The sequence below is a fragment of the Haliaeetus leucocephalus genome, unplaced genomic scaffold, assembly GCF_000737465.1.
Source record: "Haliaeetus leucocephalus isolate CR32 unplaced genomic scaffold, Haliaeetus_leucocephalus-4.0 Scaffold1000, whole genome shotgun sequence".
NCBI classification, from domain to species: Eukaryota; Metazoa; Chordata; class Aves; order Accipitriformes; family Accipitridae; genus Haliaeetus; species Haliaeetus leucocephalus.
The window spans coordinates 1,048,438-1,072,456 of NW_010973436.1; the positions used below are offsets into that span (position 1 = coordinate 1,048,438).

Sequence of the window (24,019 nt, forward strand, 5' to 3'; positions counted from 1 at the left end):
GCTCACCAACAGGAGAAGTTCACAAAGGGTGAGCATGGGCTGTTATGCCACCCGAGAAGAAGCAGCGATTTCTCCTAGCTGAAAATGTAATCACTGTGGCAAAGCCCATGCTAATGGGAGATTGTTCATCAGCCAGTCAGGGATATTCCTAACCAGATCTACACCAGAACAACAGCCTGCTCCAAAACAAATTCTTGGACTGCGGCCATCTCCAACCTGGGCCAATGTGCCTGGTAGGAAGAGCTCCAAAGGTTGTTCTTCTTCCACAAGAAAGAGACAATCAGAATGGGGAGAGATCTCAATTAGAAATGATTCAACAGGAGACAAATTAGATGATCAGATTCAGGTGTGGAAGGGAAACAAATACTTAAGAGGATCAGTATCACAGAAAGGCAAATTCCCTCATTTGATGCTAATGCCTTTCGTTCACTTTCTCTTAGCAGATTGGTTTGTGTTAATCAGATCTATATCTCCATCCTAGTTGTTAGGGCTACAAGTCCCAGGAGAGGAGGAAGTCAGAAAACTCTAACAAATTCCTTTGTTCATTAAAAAAATCAGAGTGAAGACATGCAAACCAGAGTGTCTAGCACATCCAAGCCTTCCCGTCAGGCCACACTGGAGCAAACCCAATAGCCATGCTCCACACCAAGCAGCCATGTCCACCTCTGGGACATGGCACCAAGGTTTTGATGCCACTGGAAGCTCAGCTGGAGCTTCCCCTTGGGCTTTGCTTGGTGGCTAGGTACCAGGGAAGACGGGCACAGATTGACAATGAACTGAGGAGGAGGAGATCCTCACCACGTGCAATGATATGAACCCTGCCAGGACAGCATCACAAACAGATCCACAGCAATTGGTTTGGGTGCAAATGCACAGTGCAGACAAATTCACGTCACAAGAAGCCAGCACTGTGAAAGAGTAATTTTTAGAGGCAGTTTACCCCAAATAAGAACAGAGCAAAATGAAGGTGCTTACCTTCATGCTTGGTTCTGCTTTCATTGCGTGGCATAGTTCTGGAGAATTTATGTTTTGATACTGATCACCTTTATTTATCCCAAAAGAGAGGAAAACACTCTCAGTACCTTTTCTGACTCTTTCAATAACTTTTGTGTGTTTTCACTGTTTATAGTATTTCCAGAGAGACTGAGCTCCTGCCTGGGAAGGAATGGTTATGAGACACACATTTACTATCCCTGAACTTTAGCCACAGTTCACAGAGGCTGTTGCAGCTCGGCTGGGGCCAAGTCAGCATCACCATAGAGGAATATGACCATATGGAAAATCCAAAGGGTTGCCCCGCCTTTACTGACTTCTCCATAGCTGCCAGCCAGGGTATTCAAGGCCTTTAACAGAGTAGCACTAAGATATTATGTATTTCCAGGTGCCTTGAGAGACACTTGCTTTCACATGATCTCTAATAAGGTGTTTTAGTCTCTTTCTCCTATATACAGAGAACACCAAAGGGAAATGCATCCACGTCTTAAAATGATGCCAAAGGTGCATGTGGTATTATGGAAGACAACACATACTGTAGGTGTCCGTTAATGGCTCCTGATTCATATTAGCAACCCTCAAGCTGGGGAATGTCTGCAGACACCCCAGCTCACCTCTTCATCTTCACAAATGAGAACACCCTAAATCCTTCACAAGGGGTGAGATTAACCTGGCCTCTCAGTAATGTCTCCAGCTCAGACACCGGGGTTTCCCCTGAAGTCAACCAAGAGGCACTGACTTTGTTAGGGGGTAACTCACTGACCTACCTCAGATTTCAGCTCCATTGGCCACTGACTGCATCTCTGCAAGGGCAACAGTAGCACCCAGCTCAGATGCAGGCATCTCCTAAAGAAGTGATATGTACTTAACCAGCTGACTACTGCACAGACTATTGCAGAGCCACAACCACCACGCATCATGATCTAGTCTGGCCCTGGGCTGTCAGTCCCATGTGCATGTGGTATCTGAGGCACTACATGCAATACGTCTGCAAGCAGCACTAATACAGTGTCAGCCAGTGGTAGCCACAGTTTTCTTGTATCTCAAGTTCCAGCTGTGGGGGGACAAAGACTCAAAGTTTTCTAGGATGCATTAAACATTACATCCTTTATTACTGCTTCTTGTTATCGCTGCCTGATGACCAAGGAGGATGTAGAAACTTTTTTTCCTGACTGGGCTGAATTGCCACATGTTATTTAGCTGAAAGCTGGCTAGCTCAAGATGGCACACCATCACTTGGAGCATGTTGCAAGTACCACCCATCAGAGGAAATGGTTAAAAGCAGGCAAATATGCATAGTCTTCACCAGCTGCTGAAACCACTATTGCTGCCGGTTTCCAGGATGAAAGGCTGCAGATCTGCAGGATGTCATGAGAGCCCAAAAAGGAGAAGGATTCCAGGGAGAAGAGGGACTCCTGGACACCCAAAAGACTCCCTCCAGCTCTATCAGGTAGAAGGACTCACTCCAGAGAGCTGTATTGTGGCAAAATGTGAGTGCTGCTCAGTGAGAACTGCTTTTTGGGCAGGAGCCACCAGAATAACCCATGAAATTCTGAGCCCAGGAGAGATATAGTGAGCTTGGAAATGTTGTTCCAGATATGACATAATGTTTACAAAGGCTTAAGCTCCTGAGTGGTTATAGAGAAGTATGTCTGGAAGGGACATCCAGTGAGGCAGGATCATAACGACAGGGGTGGTGGAAGACAATATAGTTCAGGAGGAGGTTTCTCAAAGCAAGTCAGTACTGTTTCACCTCTTGATCTGAACAAACAGTGCAAACCTCAGATTTCATTACCAGAACCAATGCTATGGGGTGAGTAAAACCCTACATCACAGTTTAGTTTATCATTGAATCATAGAATGTTTTTTCCAAAAAAACATTTAGGTGTTAAACTACTCATCAGCTAACTGGAGGAAAGGTGCTTTCATCAACTAGAGTTGCTTCTGTAAGAGGAAGGACTCTTCTGACAGATAGTTATTAAAGAGACAGCTCTTCTAAGTCTTACACAGCCAAAGACAGTTCAATAAATGGAAACAATCACACAATCAAGAATAATTCCAGAAATTAAATAACTTTGTGACCAAATGCAGAAGAACTGTTCAGTACAGATAGTTTGACAGTTCTTGCATTTTGATACTCTCACTACCTGAGAACATCCAACGACCCCTTTTTCATCTTACACCATCCAAGGAGATCAGATCTGTAGCACTGGACACCTGAGAAGCACCACTCTTGGACCAATACTGACACTGTCCTCAGTCACTGAATTACAGAGCAATTTTGTATCATAGACAGACCTGGGGATCATAGGTCCCACTGTAATCACTCTCACAGCAATGGAAATCACCCCACTGGATCACCTCTGAAAGCCTGGAAACTATCTAGCTTTGCTCATAGAGACGGTTTGCTAACCTGCAGACAAGATAGCCACCCACACAGGAGATTTACAGCATGAAAACTGAACACAAAATTATCCTTGTTATGAAGGCAAAAACTCTACCTGAAGAACTACTAGACTAGGAAGAGCAGAGCCCCAAACAGGGAACTACCAGCAGCTATTACCCAGCTAAGCCCTCTTCCTGCATGCAGAGGTTAATAATGGGATGCCTACAAGCAAACCTCTCCCTGCTCAAAGATCAGCCTACTCAAATGAAGATCAAGCTCTCCAAGTGTGGAATCCTCCAACCAGAAACAGTCCTACACAGCAAAGAGAGCCCAGATATGGTCCTAACCCATCTTTGAAAGCCCCTTCCCAACAAAAGCACACTACAGACCAAGGCTAACAGTGGCCTGCCAGATATTTATAAGGGCTAAAGGCCTTCCAAATAAGTAATTTTTTCAAAGACAACAACTCCCTAGTATGTTTCCAAAACTTTAAGGACAACTGCTGCCAACCTCATCTCCTTTGAGTCAAGAGCAGAAGCGCTTGTACAAACTGCCCACCAAACTAATCTAGTTTTGCAGTCAGTTTCATGCGAAGCAGGGGAGTGTACCCCAGCCAAATCAGATTTACTCAGGGGACACAGCCCCAGCTGAGCCTACGACTTGAAGACCGACGTTTCCACATCAGAACCAGTTCTGCCAGATGAGCTATGCCCCAAGCCAGGAGAAGTGTATAAATGGAACCACTCCCTAACCAAAGGGCATCCAGTGCTGGAAAGTATTCCTCTCACAACAGCAGTTCTCCTTCTCTTCAGAAAATGCCATTATTCTTCAAGTGACCTTTCCAAAGAAATGACCAAGTCTATAACTGTGAGTGCAGTGCAGTGCAGAGCAGGGCTTGCTTTGGAGAGAGCCTGCCTGCCTGGGACTAACTTCTCGAAAGCAGTATTTTCCCTAGGCAGAAGCTGGCTGTAGTCCCATATTTAATCATTCTGCCATCCCTCCCACTACACTTTTATGCTCTTTAGTCAGAAATTCTCTAGAACAAGTTACTTGCAGTTTATGTAACTTCTCTGTTTCCTATTCCAGAGGAATTACTAAGCTTCTGAAAGTAGCAAGCCAATGCCACTGGTGCTCCAGGTTGGCCAGGGCTAATTTTGCATGTGTTAAACATGAAATAACTGGCACATGGGAAGTTAAGTTTTCATGACAACATGCTAACAGGTGAGTGACATTTCTTGGCATAGACACTCTGGGACATACTTCTACTCAATACAAAATGAGGGAGGCTGAGCAGAGAAATCTGGAAATCAACATTCAGATGTGAAAAAGAGCATGATTTGGCTCACACTGCTGACTGGGGGAGGGACGATGACATGTTTCTTAATATCTACATCACACCTTGGGTCAACGGCTCAACAATCTCAGGCCTTTGGTGTGAGTTATGACAAAGGCTATGAGCCCTGTTAATTAGTCTCACACTTATGCTGCAGTGTGCAAATTCTCTTTTGGACCAGGGACCACCAGGAATGAGCTCGGGAGCTCCTAGGATTTGTGTGACAAGCTGCCACGTCTGTCTGGGAGTTGTGACAACTTCTGTGTTGGTGCAGGGCAGGCTGTATATGACAGTGATGCAGCAATGGTAGTGCAGTAGCCCCTGGGAATGCTTGTGGAAGATGTAGACCCTCCTTCTCCAGCCCAGTAAAACACTGCAACCTTGAACTGCAATGTTTTGGAGTTCAAAACTTGCAAACCATAGTTTTCCAAGACTATAGTTTGTGCAGACCAAATCTCTTCCAAGGCTGTGGTTGGTGCTCCAGAGCCAGAGGCAGCGTAGCCATCAGCATCAGGGCAGCTTTTAATCAACATCACTGTAATGCCATCAAAAATCCACTAGTTTTTTTTTTAGTGACAGCTCTGCTGCATTGCACAGATATACCAGCTTGGGAGTGTCTGAGCTCACTGGTGTGTTTTACATGCCCTATTGTTGTAGGCAACATTTACAAGAAGGGACCTGATGCTGAGACATGAAGGACCATCCTCCACCCTTGCATAATTCCTAACCCCAATGGGACTGGATGCTCTGGATAGGAAGGAATTGAACAGCTTCCATTCCCTCCTCTTTTCTGGCTAGGTAAATCATTCCAATTAGGCTATTTATTTCCATTTCTGACTCAGTTTTTTTCTGGAACCCAAATCAGACCTTTGGGTGAATGAAGCCAGGGCTGGGTAAAAAGACAGAGGGGTAAATATGACCACTCAGCAGATTCTCAGCTCTGTTCTGAGTCAGACCCTCAGGAGCCAACTCCTTCAAAGTTAGTTGATTTTTAGGTTTGTTTTCTGCCAAATCAAAACAGTGTGACAATCGGGAAAAGCACCCAAACTGCACAGCAGGCTTTCTGCTCTTCACCTCCCCACCTCCTTCACCTCTCTCTTGCAAAGGAGCTGTCGGTTAATACCACCACAGAGACTGGGAGATCATCTTGCCCAACGTCACACAGCTACAGCAGAGATATATACACTGACCCAGTCATATTGGTTTTCCTCCATAGCTCATGAAAAGAAATAAGCCCTTTAAGAGTGTGACTCATCTGACCCACTTTAGGCTCTACTGCAGGATGCGATTAAGCACAGTGTGCACTGGTGAGCAGATCTCCAGTGGCTATAAAACAGCTCAGGTGACTAGCTCTGATGGCAGACCTCCACAGAAGATGTCTACATTTACTCAGATTCAGCCCATTGCAGCAGACTTACTTGGAGCTGGACTGAGCCTGTCCATAAACCACATCTTGCTTGCAGCTCATCATGGGCTGGGCATAGACCACATCGGGCTTGTTGCTTGAGGGGCAAGAGAGGGCTCGTGCCGGCATTTTTTTACTTGTCCTGGTAGTTCCTTGCTGGGTGCTACAGCTGCTGTAGATGCTCTGGCGGTTCAAGGTTGCCTTGTGCTCTGCCCGGCCCCCCACCTGACTCTTCCTCAGCGTGCCCCGGGGTGGTTCGCAGTAGAGGTCAGGCTCGCTCCGGCTGCTCTTGATGTTCTGCACAAAGCAGTAGTCGCTGCCGGCCCTGGTGGGGCTGCAGACAGCCTTGCTGTAGTGCTTGCTGCCCCAGCCCTCCATCTGGCTGTAGGAGCTGTAGCGCCTGTTCTCCACGTCCCGCTTCAGGGTCCCATTGTACAGCTGGTCAATGAGAAACAGGAGACAAAAAAATTAGGAAAGGGTTGAGCTGAAGATCGACATTGCCAAGCCCACTCCTGTGTGGGTGTCACGGCTACCAAATTCCTATACCTCTTAGGCATTTTTGTGGCCCTGGATTTATGGGAGGTTAGCCCACCTGCAGCCCTTACAAAGGTACCAAAGCCTCCCTTGAAACCTGGGGACACTTAGTGATCAGGATATGGCATCCAGGAACTTGAAAGCAGAACTGAAAGCTCAAATACGATGCTGGCATTAGAGAAAATGCCTTATTTCCAATACATGGGGTCTAACCCAACCTGTAATTAGAGAAGTTCATATCACATCTCTTGCCATCACAGAGAATGATGCCCCATTCTGACCTTCCAGCACTGCCTGCATTTATTTTTAATTTCTTTATGCTATTTTGTTGCCCTTCTATCTATAAGTTCCTTAGGAAGGGAGTAAAGAGAGTGAAAAATGAGTAAGAAGGGATTCTTGAATCTCATTGTGCCAAGAAACAAGTGGAGACAATGAAGATCTGCTTATGAGTTACAAGGTGTGTAGTATCAGCTCATAAAATGGGATGTTTTGAGAACAATGGGGGATATGCAATAGGAATTGAGATGACTAAGCCAGGAAGAAAAAAAAAAGAATAAAAGACAGTAAAAAAAACCAACTGCAATTCATCAAATGAAAAAATGGCTTTAGCTGGCCTGCTGTCAGTTCAAAATGTCTTCACCATTTCACCAAAAGTCCTCCAGATTTGCCCCAAGTACACCAGGATTGAATCCAATATTCTTTTGCAATATTAAACCTTCTGGATGTCAATGCTGGCACCTGGAAGTCTGCAGAGTTGTATCCAAGTGCGAGACAAGTCGCTAAGGTGTATACTCCAGAAAGGAAAATAAATAAAGCTATTTTAGTGCTGTTTGCCCCGTGATATTGAGTTTTTCCACTGCTTCCCACTCAGCATGCTGGCAAGCAGATCTCCAAGACATACAGCAAACAGGCACAAAAAGAACTAAAGAATAAAACTGCCTGCCTCATCCCCCTTTGGTTTATCTTGGGAAAGCTCATCTGTGATTTCTTGTTGGGCAAGGTTTTTTTTCTCACCTAACTTGAAGCAGTGGTACTTTGGATGCCTTTTTCTGCAAAAGCCACCAAAAGATCTCTTGGGCTGGGAGAGAAAAGTCAACCTTATTATTTCCATGGAGGTCCAAGGCACAAGGAGTGAAAAGTCTGTGCCTGGTGCAATAGTTCATGTCACTGAAAAAAAATCCTAACCTAGAAACACCACATGACAAAGAAATTGGTATCCTCTGCAGGCTCACCCTGAGTCCCGCTGCTCTGCTCCAACTTCATCCCAGCCCTGAGCACACTCAGCATCATTCCCGTCTCCAAGACTCTGCAGAATTGTCATTATGTTAATTAATTAAGCCAAATACTTCCATTAACAAACTGATCTTCAGGAATGCAGTGAATCCTCTCTGCTGCATCCCAGAGAGTTGCGCATGTAACGGCTGAAAACTTTTAAAAGGGGTTACCTAGCAGGCATGCCATATGGATAAGAAGAAAAGCTTTAGTCCAGCTATGCCAATACCTAGATTGCTCTGTCATTTGAGCACCAGTCTGAAGTAGTTTTCATACTTTCATTCTGCAGGTTTGCATCTAAACAGGTGAATTGCTGGAAGGGGAGAAAAGGGGAGCAAATTCTCTTTGCATTTACTCCAGAGGACACAGAAAAAACCTGTTAGTACTGCAGCATGGCAAGTAACTGGTTTGGTGCATATTGCAGGGCTCCCAGGGATTTGGAAGAAAAATTTGCATGCGATAAGAAAAGCAAGGACAAGGCACATGGGTAAGTGCAATAAGTCTCGGGGGCTTCCCTGCCAGTGGGGCAAGCCCACTGAAATTTCCAGGGTGGCCATGCCCGGAAGTTCTCTCCATCCTGGTTTTGCTTTGGATGCAGCATGCATGCAGCAAAGGCAAAATGACCTTTCATGAAGTCATGATCTACCCCACTGGGCATGAGTATATCCTTCTACGGGTGATATCATCCTCAATTTTTCTTCATTTTCCTGGATTCAGAAACCCTCAGGACAGTAAAGGATGGGACAGGGCTGTGGCAGGAAGGTGCAGGGTGGACTTTGCTGCTCAGTGGAGTAGGGAACCCACTCCCAGGACTTGCTGCTGGCAGTGTCTGGCTGGAGGACAGAGCAGCAGCTTGTTAGATCTGAGCCCTGTTGTTTTTCTTTATGAGTCAGTATAAGATGGGATTATTTTGTAGGGCTGTCAGAAGCTTGGCAGAGCTGTGGAGCCCCTGGGCATTTGCTGAAACCAATTCAGCTAACCATGGAAGAGCTAACTTATTATTTATCTAAAGCTATTGTTTGCTCTCCAGTATATGAACATGGGCTTTCTGCCAGCAGAACGGGCGAGGGAAGTTGTGATTATGTCTGTGTTTATAGATATAGAACTATCAATTCTGTATTTCCTGCTGTGTTTTACAGTGGTATATAGCATTGTCTTCTTTCTTGCCAGCCCTGAGACGGGTGAAGCAAAGCGACTGCCTGTTTGGAAAGACACCTTTCTGCAACACAGGGAGCCTGGAGCAGCAAGTCAGTGCAGGTCCTGGCAGGGTGGGGAAGCCTTTTGCAAACTCATGGGAAAATAGTTCTCGTGTGATGTGAAGCTCATTACCAAAGTCAGTGCATGACTTTTATTGCTGATTCTACCAGATGCTTGGCTGAGCCCATTTTAATCTCTTTCAAGTGGCACGGACCTAATTGGTATCTTAGAATTCCTCTTTGCAGCAGGAGCCTGATCCAAAGCCTCCAAATCGATGAGAAGTCTCCTGCCAGCTTCAGTGGATTTCAGACCTGCTTGCCAAATAGTCTCTATGAATCCTTGCACAGACATAGCTGACCTGATCGCTTCTTGATCTCGGCAAAGTGCCGTGTCTGTGCCTTAAGAGCAGCTTTCTCAGACTAAAACCTACGTCCCCATTTCAGATGTTCATCAAGCTAAGTCAGAGACCTTCAATTCTAACACTGGAGCAAACGTGGCCAAGGGAATGGAGTTCCCCATGTTGTTATCTCTTTGCTGGACGCAGTGATCAGTGAGATAGGATGCACAGCAAGGTAGAAGCGAGGCACTCTGCCTTCTGGAGAAGAGATGACATCTCTGAAGGTGAAGGTGATGCTATTACATAGTCTGTGGTTTAAAGAGCCACCTGACAACAGTCTCGTAACTTTTGCTGATGCCATTACGTGTGTAGAGTGAGCTCTCCCTATGCAGAACAGCATTAGTGAAAGGAAATAATCAATCTCTTGCCTTCAAACCTCATAAACCACCCAGATTTCCTAACACCCTGAATTGTATCTGCCCACTGCTTGTGGGTGTTTGCATGGGGGAGGTGGGCCAGGGCCACATCTCTTTCCTTTAGGAGTGCGGAGATATGCTGGAAAAGACAATGAAGTCCCTCAAAGCGGGGTGGAGACAGAAAACAGTGATTCCCCCTGCACTGCAAGATTTGGAAACCATTTTAGAAGAGCATAGGCTATCACCAAGACTTCTCCCCATGACACCTGAGAAGTTGGGGCAGCTTGGTAGGTCTCTCCTTTCGGCCAGACACCATCATGCACTAGCAGTCCCCTGCACCCCATCCTCATGCAGGAGGATGTTCATGTGCAGCCAGGCAATGCTGACATCCTGAATTTTAGCCTGAACTTCTCCCTGCTGTGAAATGAGCCTGTAGGTTTGAGGCCAAGACTTGGGAGCCGTTCATTCATATTAAAACAAGGAGGGGAGGTACGGGGAGGAAAGGCAGCAAAGATGAGCACTGATAGCATGCAGGTGCTCTTATCAGACAGTAAGGGCTTTCCTTCACCAGCACAGCAAAGACCTGCCTCAAATTAATGAGCATTTTGTGGATCACCAGCTCTCAGCCTGCACTGTGGGAGCATTTTAGGAACATCAGTTGGAATATCCAACAGTCACACAAGACAGGTAAATAATGATTTTTAATCTCTTATTTCAACTGGAATAAAAATGGTGCTAAAGTCAAAATGGCATTATCCCAATCATTGACCATGAGTCCTTTTCTGTCTTTTTCTTCCATAAACCCTTTTGTTTAACAGGAAAAGTCCATCTCCTCCTCCTGCTTTCCAGAGAAGCAGAAGCACAGAGCAAGGCACACCAGCTCCGGGAATCTCACTCCGATCTCAGCGCTGCCTTTCCATGTCAGAGGCCCTCCCAGATAACTGGGTGTTTCTGACTTCTGCATCTAAGGACGCGATCAGTTCATTACCTGGCTCTAATTTTTCCCTTGCAATTTGTTTGTTTCTAGAGCAGCAGACAGAGAGAAGTAAAGGACTCCGTATAAACACGTCAGGAGCAGGTTTCTCCCAGGCTGGAGGGCAAAGCACAGGCAATGCAACATGACAGCGTCCCACCCTAAGTGATGGGTGGGGAAAACTCTTGATGTTACTTGCGAAATGCTTTAGCTGCTGCCTGCTACACACTCCATTGTAGGGAGAAAAATTGCAAAACCAGCAAATATATTATTTATCTATTTCTGAAATGCTATTTCCCACCTCGCCTGGTTGCTGCCTTTCGGTATGCTTTTTCATCTGGTTCGTTATGCAGCTGAGATTTAGGTCTTGATGGTTCAGTTCATTCTAGCCAGGGAAGGTAATGTCCAACTTGCTACTCCAAAGCATAAAGCCTCTTGCAAAACCTCACAGGGAGACCAGGGTCTGACTGAGCAATGATGTGCAACAGCTATAAATCTTTGTTTTCTTTGATAAGATTGCCCAAACCACTCTATTTTTAGAGTTTTTTTAAACTTGAATGTGTCATCACAGCAAATGACAAATTTTGTCCTGAAATCCTTATGGAACAAAGCTCCACTGGCAATGAGAGATTTTTGTCCACAGAGGCAAAGCCAGCCAGGGATAGCAGGGAGTGTTCCCATCTCGTGGCGAACGCCTTTCATGCAGATAATGCATTTGGGAGAGAAAGCTCTGCAACTTTCTCCCACAGAGAACATTTGTTTAAGAATCTACATACAGTCTCTAGTGCAGAGGGATCACTAAAGTGCATTATTTTCCTTAGTGCCATAACGGACATAATTGCCACAGAAACCAAGCTGGGTGGGCCAGTGCAGCACAGAGCCCGAGACCCCAGCAGTGGTGCCTGAGGAAAGCAGTGGTGAGCGCCAATGGCCTGGTAGCCACTTGTCCCCAGCTGTTATGTGCCAGGATCCAACTCAGTTAACTTCTTTAATCAAAGCAGCAGCAGACACGCCAAATCTTCCTTGGTCTGGGAGCAGGGCTGCTCTCAGAAACGTTACTCACTAAAAGCCCCAGGCTGAGGTCAGCTCTGGGGGGGGGTGATGATCTGATCACCCTGTTGGAGGCAGAGCACCCTAATGTCTGAGATGCGTCTCCTTCCCTACCCAACGCACCAGGGGCTTGTTTGCCCCTCGTTCAGGGCAGTGCTGGGGGGGAAATTGCTGCATCTTACACCCACATCATGCTCGTGTATTTCCTTCTTGTGGAAGCAGCAGCACAGGGAGGTTGGGCGTGCTTCTCCACCTTGTCTTGATAACGCATCATCTTGACAGTGCCAAACAGACATGGGGCCTGGGAACTCCCTCGACTGTCTAGCGGGGATGGACCTGCCAACCCAGCAGACCCAGGCAAGAGCAGCATTGCTGCCGGTGGGAATTAAGCCTTAGAGGGTCTTTGCTGATGGCATGCATCCTGGCTCCACATACTGCCTTCCCTTGGTGTTCAGGATTTGGCTGTGCATCTCCAAAGCTGTGCCTGCAGTTGGGGTGAGCAGTACACTCCCTGCAACCCATGGGCCACTGGACTGTGACAGTGGCTTTGAGACCAATGCTGAGCAGATCCCATTTTTGGGGTGGTATTGAGGTGTCAGACTCAAGGGTGCAGCTCATGCTGAGACTTCTCCTGCCATGACTGCACTGCTCTAGGTGTCTGGTTTAGCTTACTTAAACCTCCCTCAGGTTTGTCTGTGTAAACTGTGGTCACCACTGTACCTTCTGTGGGACCTCAGGCACTATTCAGGCCTTACATCAGGACAGGGCATAGCCAGCTCCAGCAGTCAGATGGCTTTGGGAACTGGTGGCCACTCATAACTTACATATTGTTAGTAGGGTGACAAATGTCTCTAAGGGTCTTCTGGGCTCAACAGCACTTGGATTGAAAGATCACCTAACACAGAAAAGTTTGCAGTCATTAATGTACCCATCACTGCATCCCACCGTAGCCACTGTGCAAATGGGACTGGGGACTTCATCCCTGAAGGCTGAGCCAACCCCTGACACATGAGCCAAGGAAACGCTGCAGCCAAGTGCAAACCTGCTGCCTTCAGAGTGCCTGTTTCTGGAGTGGTCCCACTGATTTCAGTATGACCTACACTGATAATGAGTAGGTACTCACTGCAACGCTAGTTACCATGATGCTACAAACAAGGCACTCCACAAGAGGAATAAACAGAAAATAGTTTTTAATAATGGGTAAATCAAAGGTTTTAGTTAGAAGTGTTGACTGAGCCAAAGAGAGCTCTTCCTTCAGATCTATCATTTCTTTTGCTCTAATATTTGAACATCAGTATCATAAGGTTGGGAAGAAAACTCAGAACCAAAAAGCTTGAGATTTCCAAGAAGACCCAAAACAAGACAGAAGGAAGAATTCAGGAATAATAGTTTTTAAGAGCTGTGGGTGAGACAGGATACCTCCTGTCGTTTAGAGTCACCAGCTAAGGCAATCTAAAAGCAGTGCCTAAGTTGCAGGTGCTGTGGAGAAGCAACATGGACATGGATTGCCTGTTACACCTTTTTAACTCCAGAAGTATTAAGAGTTAAGTCATTTTCCTGAACACTATACTTGGTCTTTTCCCTGAAATACCTGAATTTGCCTGTGCATCTCAAGGGACTTTGTGACTTCTCAGAAACATTCACAGCACCAGCTCCAGCTGGAAAGAAGTCCAGCAATTTTTGTCTTCAAAAATAGGTTTGCTTTATATTTGTTTTCATGTCTTACAGCCCAGGAATTAAAATAAGAAACGTTTTTTTAGAATGTCTAGAACCTGCACAAACTTCAAATAGGTCCGTAGACAAAAGTTAAAGCTAAGCCAAGCTGGAGGCTGGTTGTGTGTAAACCTTTAATACTTTTCTGGAAGAAGCAAAATGGAGAAGGTTCCTTGGTGTGGTTGGGGAATATGATGTCTGTTAAGCTTGTTAAGCAGATTTAGGCTTGAGGTTATACGTTCCAATGTGCCAATGGCACTTGGGACTCATCGCCCCTAACTGCAGTCACCTACCTGTTAGGTGACTGCTCCAATCCAGCTACCAGTGGAAGGAGATAGGCATCCAGAGGGGCTGATTCATCCTGACCTGACAGATCTCCAAGATAGAGGAGATGAATCACCTCCTCATACCTCTCTCTTTGTTGGCTATGGGAGGAGTCTAGATGACTTGTTAAGACTAAATGGCTGATTTTCAGATGATAGACAGTTAGGTTAGACAAATTTTACTGTGAATCCTTCACAAGTCTCAGTCCCTTTTACAAACGTAGCCCAGGTCCTGAAGACCTTTACCAAAAATTTCTAGAATGAAAGGCTTGTAAGACACTTAGGTTTGGAGAAAGACCTTCCCTCATCAGTTAATGCAAAAGAGCCCTTCAGAGAAAAGCCATTAGCTGCATAAGTCCATCGTGAACCAGAAGTGACTGAACTGCTGTGTCCACAGTACTCTGTGGTATCTAATGGAGGCCCTGGTCTTTGTAATCATCTTGCAAGCTGTTCACCAGAAGACCACCATTGCTAGACTGAAATCCCCAGCAGCCAGTGTCATTGCTAACTACCCAGCATTTGTCCAGCTGTTGTAATGATTGGAAGGAAGATCAGGAATGAACAAAATGAAACAATAATCCTCACACCATCAACACTAGCTGCAGTACCACCTTGCCAACATGAGCATGAGCTGGAGGGGCAACTGCAGAGCTGGGGCTTAGCTTCCTCTCTCTTTAACACAAAAACCAGCTAGAAACTACTGGAATGGCTGGAACAGAGCAGTTTTGCTTAGACAAAACATGACAAACTCCATTCAGGAATCACGACAGACAAACAACAATATATCATCGGAACAAAACTTCACAATCATTTGACTTATGAAGCTCAGAGATTCCATCTCTGGCTCAGGAGGTCCCTCAGTTGCAAATTTCTAGTGGCCACAAAAACACTTTGGGATGCATCACTGACTGCTTACTATGCTTAGACCCTTCTGCAGGGGCCCATCACTGCCTTAATGATGGAGATAGGACACTTAGCTGGATGGACCTCTGCTCTGATCCATCATAGTCACCCTTTTGGTCTTAGACCAGGCAGAAACACCACTGGCTGGGATTTAACCAGCTCAGCAAAGGACATTGAAACAAGTCAACAGACAGTCTGTAAATAAAAATTTCAAAGACATGCCAGTGCTCCCAGTCCTTCCTACTGAGCATGCAGTAGGCAGCAAATCCCATGATGCAAACCTAGCAAGTGACACCTCTGCCTTGAAGCAAGCGTGCTACACCAAGGCCTTTAAGAAAGTCAACAGATAAATCTTTCTGAATCTGAGGAATGCTGATGCTACGAACAGGCAGAGGATCTGGCAACTACCAGGAAAATCTTCAACTTTCTGTCTGTGTGCTTGAAGCCAACATAAGCACCTTTCCTGGTTCAACCCTTTGATGGTTGACAGGGAGCTGTTTTACAGTCCCAGAGTTGTTTAAATGAGCCCTTTCTTTTCCCCATATTCAAATCCCAGATCTGTGAATTACTCCTTTCTACTTTATAGCTCATGAAAACCAAGGAAGAACAGAATACAGGTCTGAGGTGGAGAGGCAACATGAGCACAAGTTGTCCCAGTAGACGATGCAGCGTACCAAGAGTCTGTCACCAAGGACAAGACCTCTGTGGGATGTATAAACTCAGCTTGCACAAAGACAAGTACTATCATCTCACCTGTGCTTTTTCTGGCAATCTGTAATATTTTCTCTAATAATCACTATGGGAGAAGTGGACCACCTCTTTTCCAAACTCAGAGAATCTCTGAAAAGGGTCTGCGCTAGTGCTGAGATTGGGAATAGCAACACAGTTATAATACAGATCCCCTGATTATCACCACTCAACCACATTAATGTTGTTCACAAAGAAGTTTTGTACACGGAAACAAAAATGGAAACTGTTCCAGGTTAGCAATGGAGGTGCTCCAGACTTGAACTGAGTTGTAAGAGTCTGAACCCATGACTGATGCTGCAGACAGCTTCAAATCTCTTGTGCCATGTGGATATTAATCCACCAAACCAAACTAAATCTTGTCCACACTAAAATCCCCAACCACATACAACATAGATATAGGGTCCTCAATCATCCTTTTCCATTGCATTGAATTACTTTCTAAGATAGCCATAGCCATGCATAACCTCTCTTGGGCAAGCTTCTGAAGTGCTATGACCTTGCTACATGACTGCTCCTGCTAGAGGGTGCTTTCTGCACAGGTTACCTCAAGAGTATGCCACAGTTCCCAGATAAAAGAGTATCTTACCGGATATCCCCAGCTGCTGTTTCCCGTTTGGGTTTTGGCATAATAGCTGCCCCGGGATGTTCCGTAGCCGTAACCATCAGCTAAACCATCATACATGGACCCTGTAAATGGAAAAAGCATGGTCAGCAGGAGAAAGTGGTCCCAGCAGGCACCCTTTCAGAGCATAGCACTCTTTTTTCCAGTGAGTTTAGTTACCAAAGAATAACAGTTAGAAACATTAACAGGAACATAGGAAAGACAAGCAGTAAGTTGAGCCCTTCCCTTTGCAGGCAACTCATAGAAGATGTTCATTGCAGAAGAGCTCTTCGAAACTCCAGCCCTCAGACCACAAGCAACAGCCTAAGGTTTTCAGCACAAAAGACCAAGTGCCATAAAATCTGCAGGGGACAAGAGCAGGCAGGGTCAGACACCGGGCCAATGTCTTAGGTATTTGCTATATGAGGGGAACTGGATGATATTTTGTGCTACACATCCTGGAAGATCTGAACCTGGAACATAATTCCTTTATTCTGACTTGGAGGTAAACAAAATTTGCCTCTTCTCTGACAGCAAAACCCACCCCCGACCCTTTTGTCAGTCTGGCATTCCTGATCTGAATTCTAACAATCACATCAACACAAGCAGCCTGAGGAAGGCTTGCTAAATTCAATAAATAGTAAATAACAAACATGATGGATAAATGATGGTCAAGTCTATTTAACACCCGGGGATCTGAAATAGTCAAACACTAAAAAAAACCTAATTGCACTGCCTTAAATTTTGATTTTCAGTCTCTAAAAGATCACTCTGCGTATTTGTACGTTCTTTTGCTGAAAATGTATTAAGGTCCATCATTATTTTGGGGACTCTGGGGAGATATGTGAGACTAGGTCTCAGATACATTTTGTAAAGATGCAAATATCTTGGACCGGGAGGAACCCATCAGCCATTTCTACTATTTCTCAGGCCTTTATTCAGAGTGTTTGTATTTACCTATACCAGCCCTATTAAAAGCTCTTCCAGCTGTCCCTCACCAGTAGCCCTTGGCAGTGCAATCTTTGGATCCCTCCTAAAAGTATTTTACTCAATGCTACATTCATCACTACAAGAAAAAACAAAACAAGTAATTCTCTTTCCATGCTGGAATTCCCTTAACCCCCTTCAGACAGTCCAAAAAAGTTTAAGGTCATTTAAGTTTCATTTTAAAAAGTGCTCAATAATTGTGGCATCCCAAGTCCCGTTATGAGGAAGTGCAAACTCTACACTCCAATTAACTTACAGGGGAAGCTCTGAATGTCTAACGAACTACAAAATCAGGACTTACCTGTCTTAAGTTATGCACCTAAACTGGTGGGTAATGTCAGAAATATCCTAATCTCTCTGATTGTTTGATAAGACTCATCTCTTAGATGAACTGGATAAGCTCAACCACAAAGGCCCTGAAGCCACTCAGCTCTTCTACAGCCACTGATCCTTGGAATAAATCTAGTTTATTGCCTTGCCTGAGGCATCCAGAACCTGTTATGGTGATTTGGTTTGTGGCTAAAAATTCTTGCATTTTCTCAGGAAGATGATTCCCATAGATGTGGTATAAATAATAAGATTTACTTTCTATTGTCAACAAGAGAGGAGCAAGACTGCATGGATGGCAGCATCTGAAGAACATCACTGAATGCAGCATAAGCAACAGCAAAATAGTTTCACAGACATGCACTTCTGCAGAAAACCACAGGATCTCATTTTCCAGTCTAGAGCCTTGGTGGCCATTGTTCCCTATTAATACATCTCCAGCCCTGTTTGCGTCATATATATTAAGTTGCACAGAACTTTCTGATAAGGCAAGGAAATGGCCATCAACATGCTACGGGAGATATAATTCAGCTGTGCTCTTCATTGTGTGCTTCCCTCTCCACCCTGGCTTTTCCCTGAAACTCCAGATCAGGACATTAGTGTGGAGCTTCAGCAGAAGCAAGGCAGGGCTTGAAATGGTAAGATTGGGCCAGTTCATTCACCAAGGGACAGAGTTAGCTAATAACAACAGCTCTGAGCACAAAGATAAAACAGTCGCATGGTAACAGTTTCCTGGGAATTCCTTCTTACAATCAACCTCTTGTTCTGTGCAAACATCATGTAACTGCAGGCAGGAGCACCTGGCAGCATTTTCCTGATACCAAGTGAGTAGTTGGAAGAAAGGGTTTCTGGACATGACTCATAGGTTAATCTGACCAGTCCTCCCTGGGACCATGCTTTTCCTTTCAGGACCCATTCTTGCCATGCACTGCACTAAAGACTTCAGGGTTGAGCAAGGAGACACCAAAAATAAGCCAGTTTAGGCACATCTCTAATTTTCTTGTATAAATTCACCGCTACATGGCCAAATTCAAAAGACCAGGCAGTTTATGCAACTTTATGTTCTTCAGTCATTGAAGAGTTGCCTTCACTTCCAAGAACTTGTATATAAGAGCTTATAAATATATAATTATATATTACCTCAAATGTTCAAGGCATTTTGAAGCTGCCTTGCTGGTTGGAGAAGGTGCTTCTCCTGCCACCACACAACTGTGATTTATTGCTTGGAGAGCTCAGTCTGAAGGCCAGGAAAAACCTGGGGATTTTCTGATGGAGGTGGCTAAAGCAAGCATCAACTTTGTTTAGTCCTGCGAGTTTAGACACTTCTCTGCCTGGTTCATCTTGAGAGCCAGCTTGGAGGTGTATCACCAGCCCTCACGGAGAGGAAGGATATTCCTCTTTTCATCCACCTCAAGGGTAAAGACCATACAAGCTGGTCACAGATCCTGACAATCTGGGATAAAAACAGACTACCTCCTGAAAAAAACATTTTGGCAGGGGGTGGAAATGCTCTTTGGGGAAGATGCCTCCCTGGTGCTTTTTTATAGCTATGTCCATAAGCCTGTGTCCCATTTGTTGTCATTCAAGCAGCTGTTTAGGGCTCTGAAGTGCCCACTTGCACTTGGACAAACAAAGAGCTACTGTATTAGTAGTAGATAACAGATGGGATAGAGACAGAAAAGACATGGATGAGAATCACTGAGATGAAGCACAGCCTCCCAGCAACGGTGGCTGTGGGCAGAAAATACCCCTGAGGGCTCTCAGGTGCTGACTGGGCTGTCATAGGGACCCCTCTCTCCCACCCCCAAATTGTCATTCCCCCAAGGCATTTCCTTCAAAACCTGGTCAATCTAAAATCTCATTTAACTTCAGTGGACGGTTCACGAGGGTAAAAACTAACTACAACAGGTAAGAACGGCAAGATCTTGCAGTTAATCACCGGGAGACCCACTAAGTGCTCACCTTGCATCCTCCACTCTATATCAGCTGTTATCAATCATTGCAGAGCAAACTAAGATTTCCATCTAACCCAATACACCTGTGCTTAATGAGTTATTTACATTGTTCAAAGGCAACTTTACACCCCTTGAAGCTAAGAGACTGATGGCAAGGAGAAGAATTGTGTTAAAAGTGCCATATTTCAAGCATGACAGTGAAAGACTTCAGCCAGACACATAAAGCTAACAGGGACCATTGTGGAAATGGATGTGTGTTAATAAATATTAATCTGTGGAAGGGAAAGGCAAGACAAGAACCAGTCACTGGTAGTGCAGGCTAGACAAGTTAAATAATAAACTATGCATGGCTTTAAAACAAGAAGGATGATTAAACATAGGAAAAACGTAGTAAGAGAAGAGGGCCTGTGGGAGGCACAAGGCAAAGCATGGATGCCTTCTAGGAGAGAAGTGTTAGTGAAATCCCAGAAGCTGAGATTCTTGCAGGAATGACCAAACTTCATTTCTGCCTTCCGGCCTATGAGCTGAAGAGTTTTGGCATTTTTTCTATACCAATAATCTAAGGTTTGTGGAAGAGTGGATGGGTTTCACTGAATCATCTCATGCTGGGGGAAGGTTACAGAAGTCTTCAAAAGACTTACTATCTCCAAAATCTCCTCTTTCCTTCACATCAGAGTAATGAACCCCATTAGAGCTAGGTGGGATTTCTCCCTTCTCAGCCACAGCCAGCATAGCAAACCTCTAAATCACAGACAGTTGAATACGACACTCCTCAATTGGGTTTCCTCAGATCTTTGCTTCCTGCTGTAGCCTGCCAGCCAGTGACGACTGTCTGGCAAACCTTTTCTTTAGCCAGAGGACTTTGCAGACTAGCACTGTTGGCTATGAGGAGCTGGTTCAGTTTGGCCTTTTCTCCTGCTATGCCACTGAAATTCATTTTCCCTGGAAATATGCATTACTCGCAAATTCAGAGGGAGCCATCCAGTTAGCTAGTCCCATGGTGAGAAGGGCAGATATGCCCTAGGGCAGACCCCACAGACCCAAAACCCAAGGAGGGCAGACTCCACAGACCCAAAACTCTGCAGCCATCCTTGGAAATACCCATAGCTGCTGTGCTGAGAAAACGCCCCACTGTGGGTGCAGGATTATGCTGCTAGCAACTGGTTTCCACTCACTGCCCTACGCTAATGCACAGCAGTGTGAGCCCAGATGGATCACCTTGCCCTGCTGTGGCTTGTGCACATATTGGGTGACATCAGATCTTCAGAGAGTGGCCACAATGCCTTGATCTGCTGGACACAAAATAACCAACTAATTTTATGTATCCATCAATTAGCAGGACATTGAGGCAACATCTGTTGACCCTCTAAAGAAACTCCAGTTATGGGATACAACAACGCCCATCCCTGCTACATGCAAGAGGGGTCCATGTTGATGCTCTCCATCCTACATACACAGGCGCATGTGTTGCTGAAGCTGGGGGAAACTCTGCACCACGCTTCAGCTCCTGCTCAAACCACAGATGAAAATGCAACAACAGATGGCTGGACCCGGACCAACACCTAACCAGAAGCACACAGGAAACTGTCTGGGTGCAGAAGGAACAAAGCACTCGAAAATTTATCAAGGGGCTTTGTGAATTCCCCAGCTTGTGCTGCCTTTGAGAAGCATCTCTGAGAAATCATGGGGGGATGCAGTTAGCTGATGTTGGAGGAGCATTTGAACAGGCAGACATCCACCCCTCACAGACCCATGCAGTCTGTTTGTAGGAAACATTAATACTTCTCATTAGGTCTGCTTAGCTAACCTTTGGACCTACATCAGTGAAAATCAATATTTGAAATTTTTGCCTGACCCTCTCAGGCTTCAGCCCAGGAGAAAACCCCAAGAACAAATGGCAACTTCTTGCCCTTCTGGGATTCTGTCCAGAAATGCAGAGAGAGCAGCTGCCAGGGTGAATCAGCCATCAGGACCTTTGTGCTGGCCAACCTCCCCACAGTGGGAATGGGATGGCCTCAGCCCTGTGTTTGGAGGCAGCTCCTGGGAGCTGGACGTGACTCAGCTTCCCTGGGACACAGAAACCAGAGCTGCACATTTCCATGCAATTCCCATTCCTAGACATTTCCAAAAGTGTCTGGAGGAGGGGTTTAGCTTCAGCCTGTCAAGCAGAGACAGGCAGCTCGGGAATTTGCTTTTCTTTTTTCCTTTCCCAGAGGTTTCACCTGGGCTTCTCTCGAAGTGGAATAATCCCTCTCTGCCTCCCTTTTTCCCTGCCTATGGGAAGCAATGGGAGATATCTCTCTGCCTGCTTCCCCTTGAAATACCCATCCATTGGAAAGGGAGGCTGGCAGTGCCCCAGTCCCCATCCAGAGCCTCTTGTCTCATCCTGGTTTGTATTTTATTTTGTCAGGTCTGGCACCTTAAGCAATAAACTCTCCTGAGGTAGGAGGAGATTTGCATCTTCCATTTTGGTGGCAGAAGAAAGCTCTCCTTGCCCCATCCCCCACCCACCCCTTGGAGTCTATGTCCACAAACACACAAAAAAAGAGAAAGCAGAGATTTGTTCCTGGCAGTGCCCATCACGGGTCACTGTACACATGGCATCCACTGTGAAGCTGCTCTATTCCCTCCATCGCAGCAACTGCAACGCATACAGCCAGGATGGCACCTACAGGAGCACGATCTCCACTTTCCACCCAGCAGCATAGTGCCACCTGGATTCTCTTCGTAAACCAGCCCAAAACGTGTGTCTGGACCATGACACCTCACCAGTGCTGGATTCAGCCTCATGATCCAACTTGGAAAAGCTGCCGGGCAAGCCATAGTCTCTGAAAGAGGTGGCAGAGACTGGCCCAGCTCATCAGCTTTCCAGCAAACACCCCTCTACATGCTGCTCACTCTGGACGTGGCTGAACAGTTCAGTCCCAGCTCCGGCACCCCCTTCTCCCCAAAAGCCTCGGGCTTTCCTCTTCCCGGTGAACTCAGCCAGGCCAGTGAGCTTGCTGCAGCTGCTGGTAAAAACACCTCTGAGAGCCAGGAGGTTTTGCACTGTGGCTGTCGCAGCCCTCTGGGTTTGCAGCTCCCAGCTGGGGAAAGCTGGGGTTTACTCCAAATCAGCCTTCTCCAGATGCAAGGACGGTGAAGAAAACCATATGCCAAGCCTTGACCCAAAGAGGAAGATATTCCAGTAGGAAACCTGGCTCCAGGACTCAGCTGATTGCTTGCTTTCTGTAGCACAGACTCAGTGCATGGAGGTGGAGCAGCTGCCCGGACCCCTACACCCCTTTCTACCCATCTGCAAAATGGAGGGGGCTGCAAAGCATCCCCACTGAACCAATGCAAGCCACTGTGGTGAGAAAAGGACATCTCTCCTCCTAACTCATCTCCTTCCTACCACTCACAATGGGGTGTCCCGGAGGCTCCCACACTTCTCAGTCTGCAAATGGGAGACGTGTTGGGAGCTTTAGAGGTGAATCCCGAGCTCAGGTTTGTGTCCTGTGTAGGCAGAGCTGCCTGCTCGCCACCTTCCACAATGCTCAGGACACAGCCGAGCCTTGGCTTGTGGCCAGCTCCCGGCCCCATGGCACAGTGGAAGAGCAATGCTATTAGCTTTGGCCATCCACAGGAGGGCATGGGTGTGGAGGATTCCAACCATAGGGGTACTCGCAGAGGAAGGATTTGCAAAGGTTAGGCAGCTACCCCAGCTTTAGAGCCAGGGAACAAATGGTTAATAGCACCACACTGAAATGTCCAAGTGCCTCAGGGATGTGGAACAGTACAGCACTCCCAGGAGATCAGCTCCACCAGGGAGGGGGTCGATGCATCCAGCTCCACGTCTTGTCCTAACTCTTCCATCCAGTGCAAGAGACCTCAGCATCCCCTGCCCGGGGTAACCCGTGAAAGATGTGAACTGGTCTGTCCCCCACAAGCAAAACCCCACAAAAGCACCCCAGAGCATCTGCTCTGTCCCCAGCGGGGACCCCCTTGCTGTCCAGAGCATGGTGGGATTTTACCTCGGTTGGAGTGGCCCACGCTCGACGACACAGACGACTTTTGCTTCTGCCGCTTCACCGTCATCATCACTTGCTCTTGGACCCGCTGTTTTCCTGTGCCCTTAGTTTTCAGCTTGTGGTCCGAGGGCAAAGCCAGAGTGGAGCTGGCCTGGTCTTGGAAACACTCATGTGCCAACGCTGTTTTCAGTGGAAAGAGAAGCATGGCTGCAAGCAGACCGTGGGGCTGCGGGGGAGAGGGGGCTGCACTTCACCTGACTGCGCACAACACAAGGCGATAGCAAACGCGTCTCGTGCTGGGGTTAATCTCCCGAACCCCTCCTTGCCATACGTCCCCCAGCCAAGGGTGTCTCAGGGCTCCTGCTCCTGGCTCAGCTCCCCGGCGTGTGAGCAGGCACACCCTCTGCCAGACTGGATATACAGCCCTGCCTGCACACACCCACGCGCTCCCCGCCGCGGCTCGCTCGCAGCCCCCGCGCCGCCGCTGCAGGGCACGTGGCTCCCTGCTGCTCTTGCCCCAAACCTGCCTCCCCCAGCCTGTGGAGAAACGGGTG

At 46.5% G+C, this 24,019-nt stretch overlaps 1 protein-coding gene across 1 annotated transcript in view; it reads right to left on the minus strand.

Moving 5' to 3' along the window:
• The window catches only part of PKP1 (plakophilin 1), a 42,176-nt gene extending 18,506 nt beyond the window's left edge, over positions 1-23,670 (minus strand). Inside the window, exons 1-3 of the mRNA XM_010584547.1 lie at positions 23,469-23,670; positions 16,172-16,272; positions 6,131-6,555 (exon numbers count right to left, since the gene is read on the minus strand). Of these exons, the coding sequence (XP_010582849.1) occupies positions 6,131-6,555; positions 16,172-16,272; positions 23,469-23,670 (728 nt within the window). The remainder of the gene's footprint in view (positions 1-6,130; positions 6,556-16,171; positions 16,273-23,468) is intronic.
• Positions 23,671-24,019: the final 349 nt, after the last annotated feature.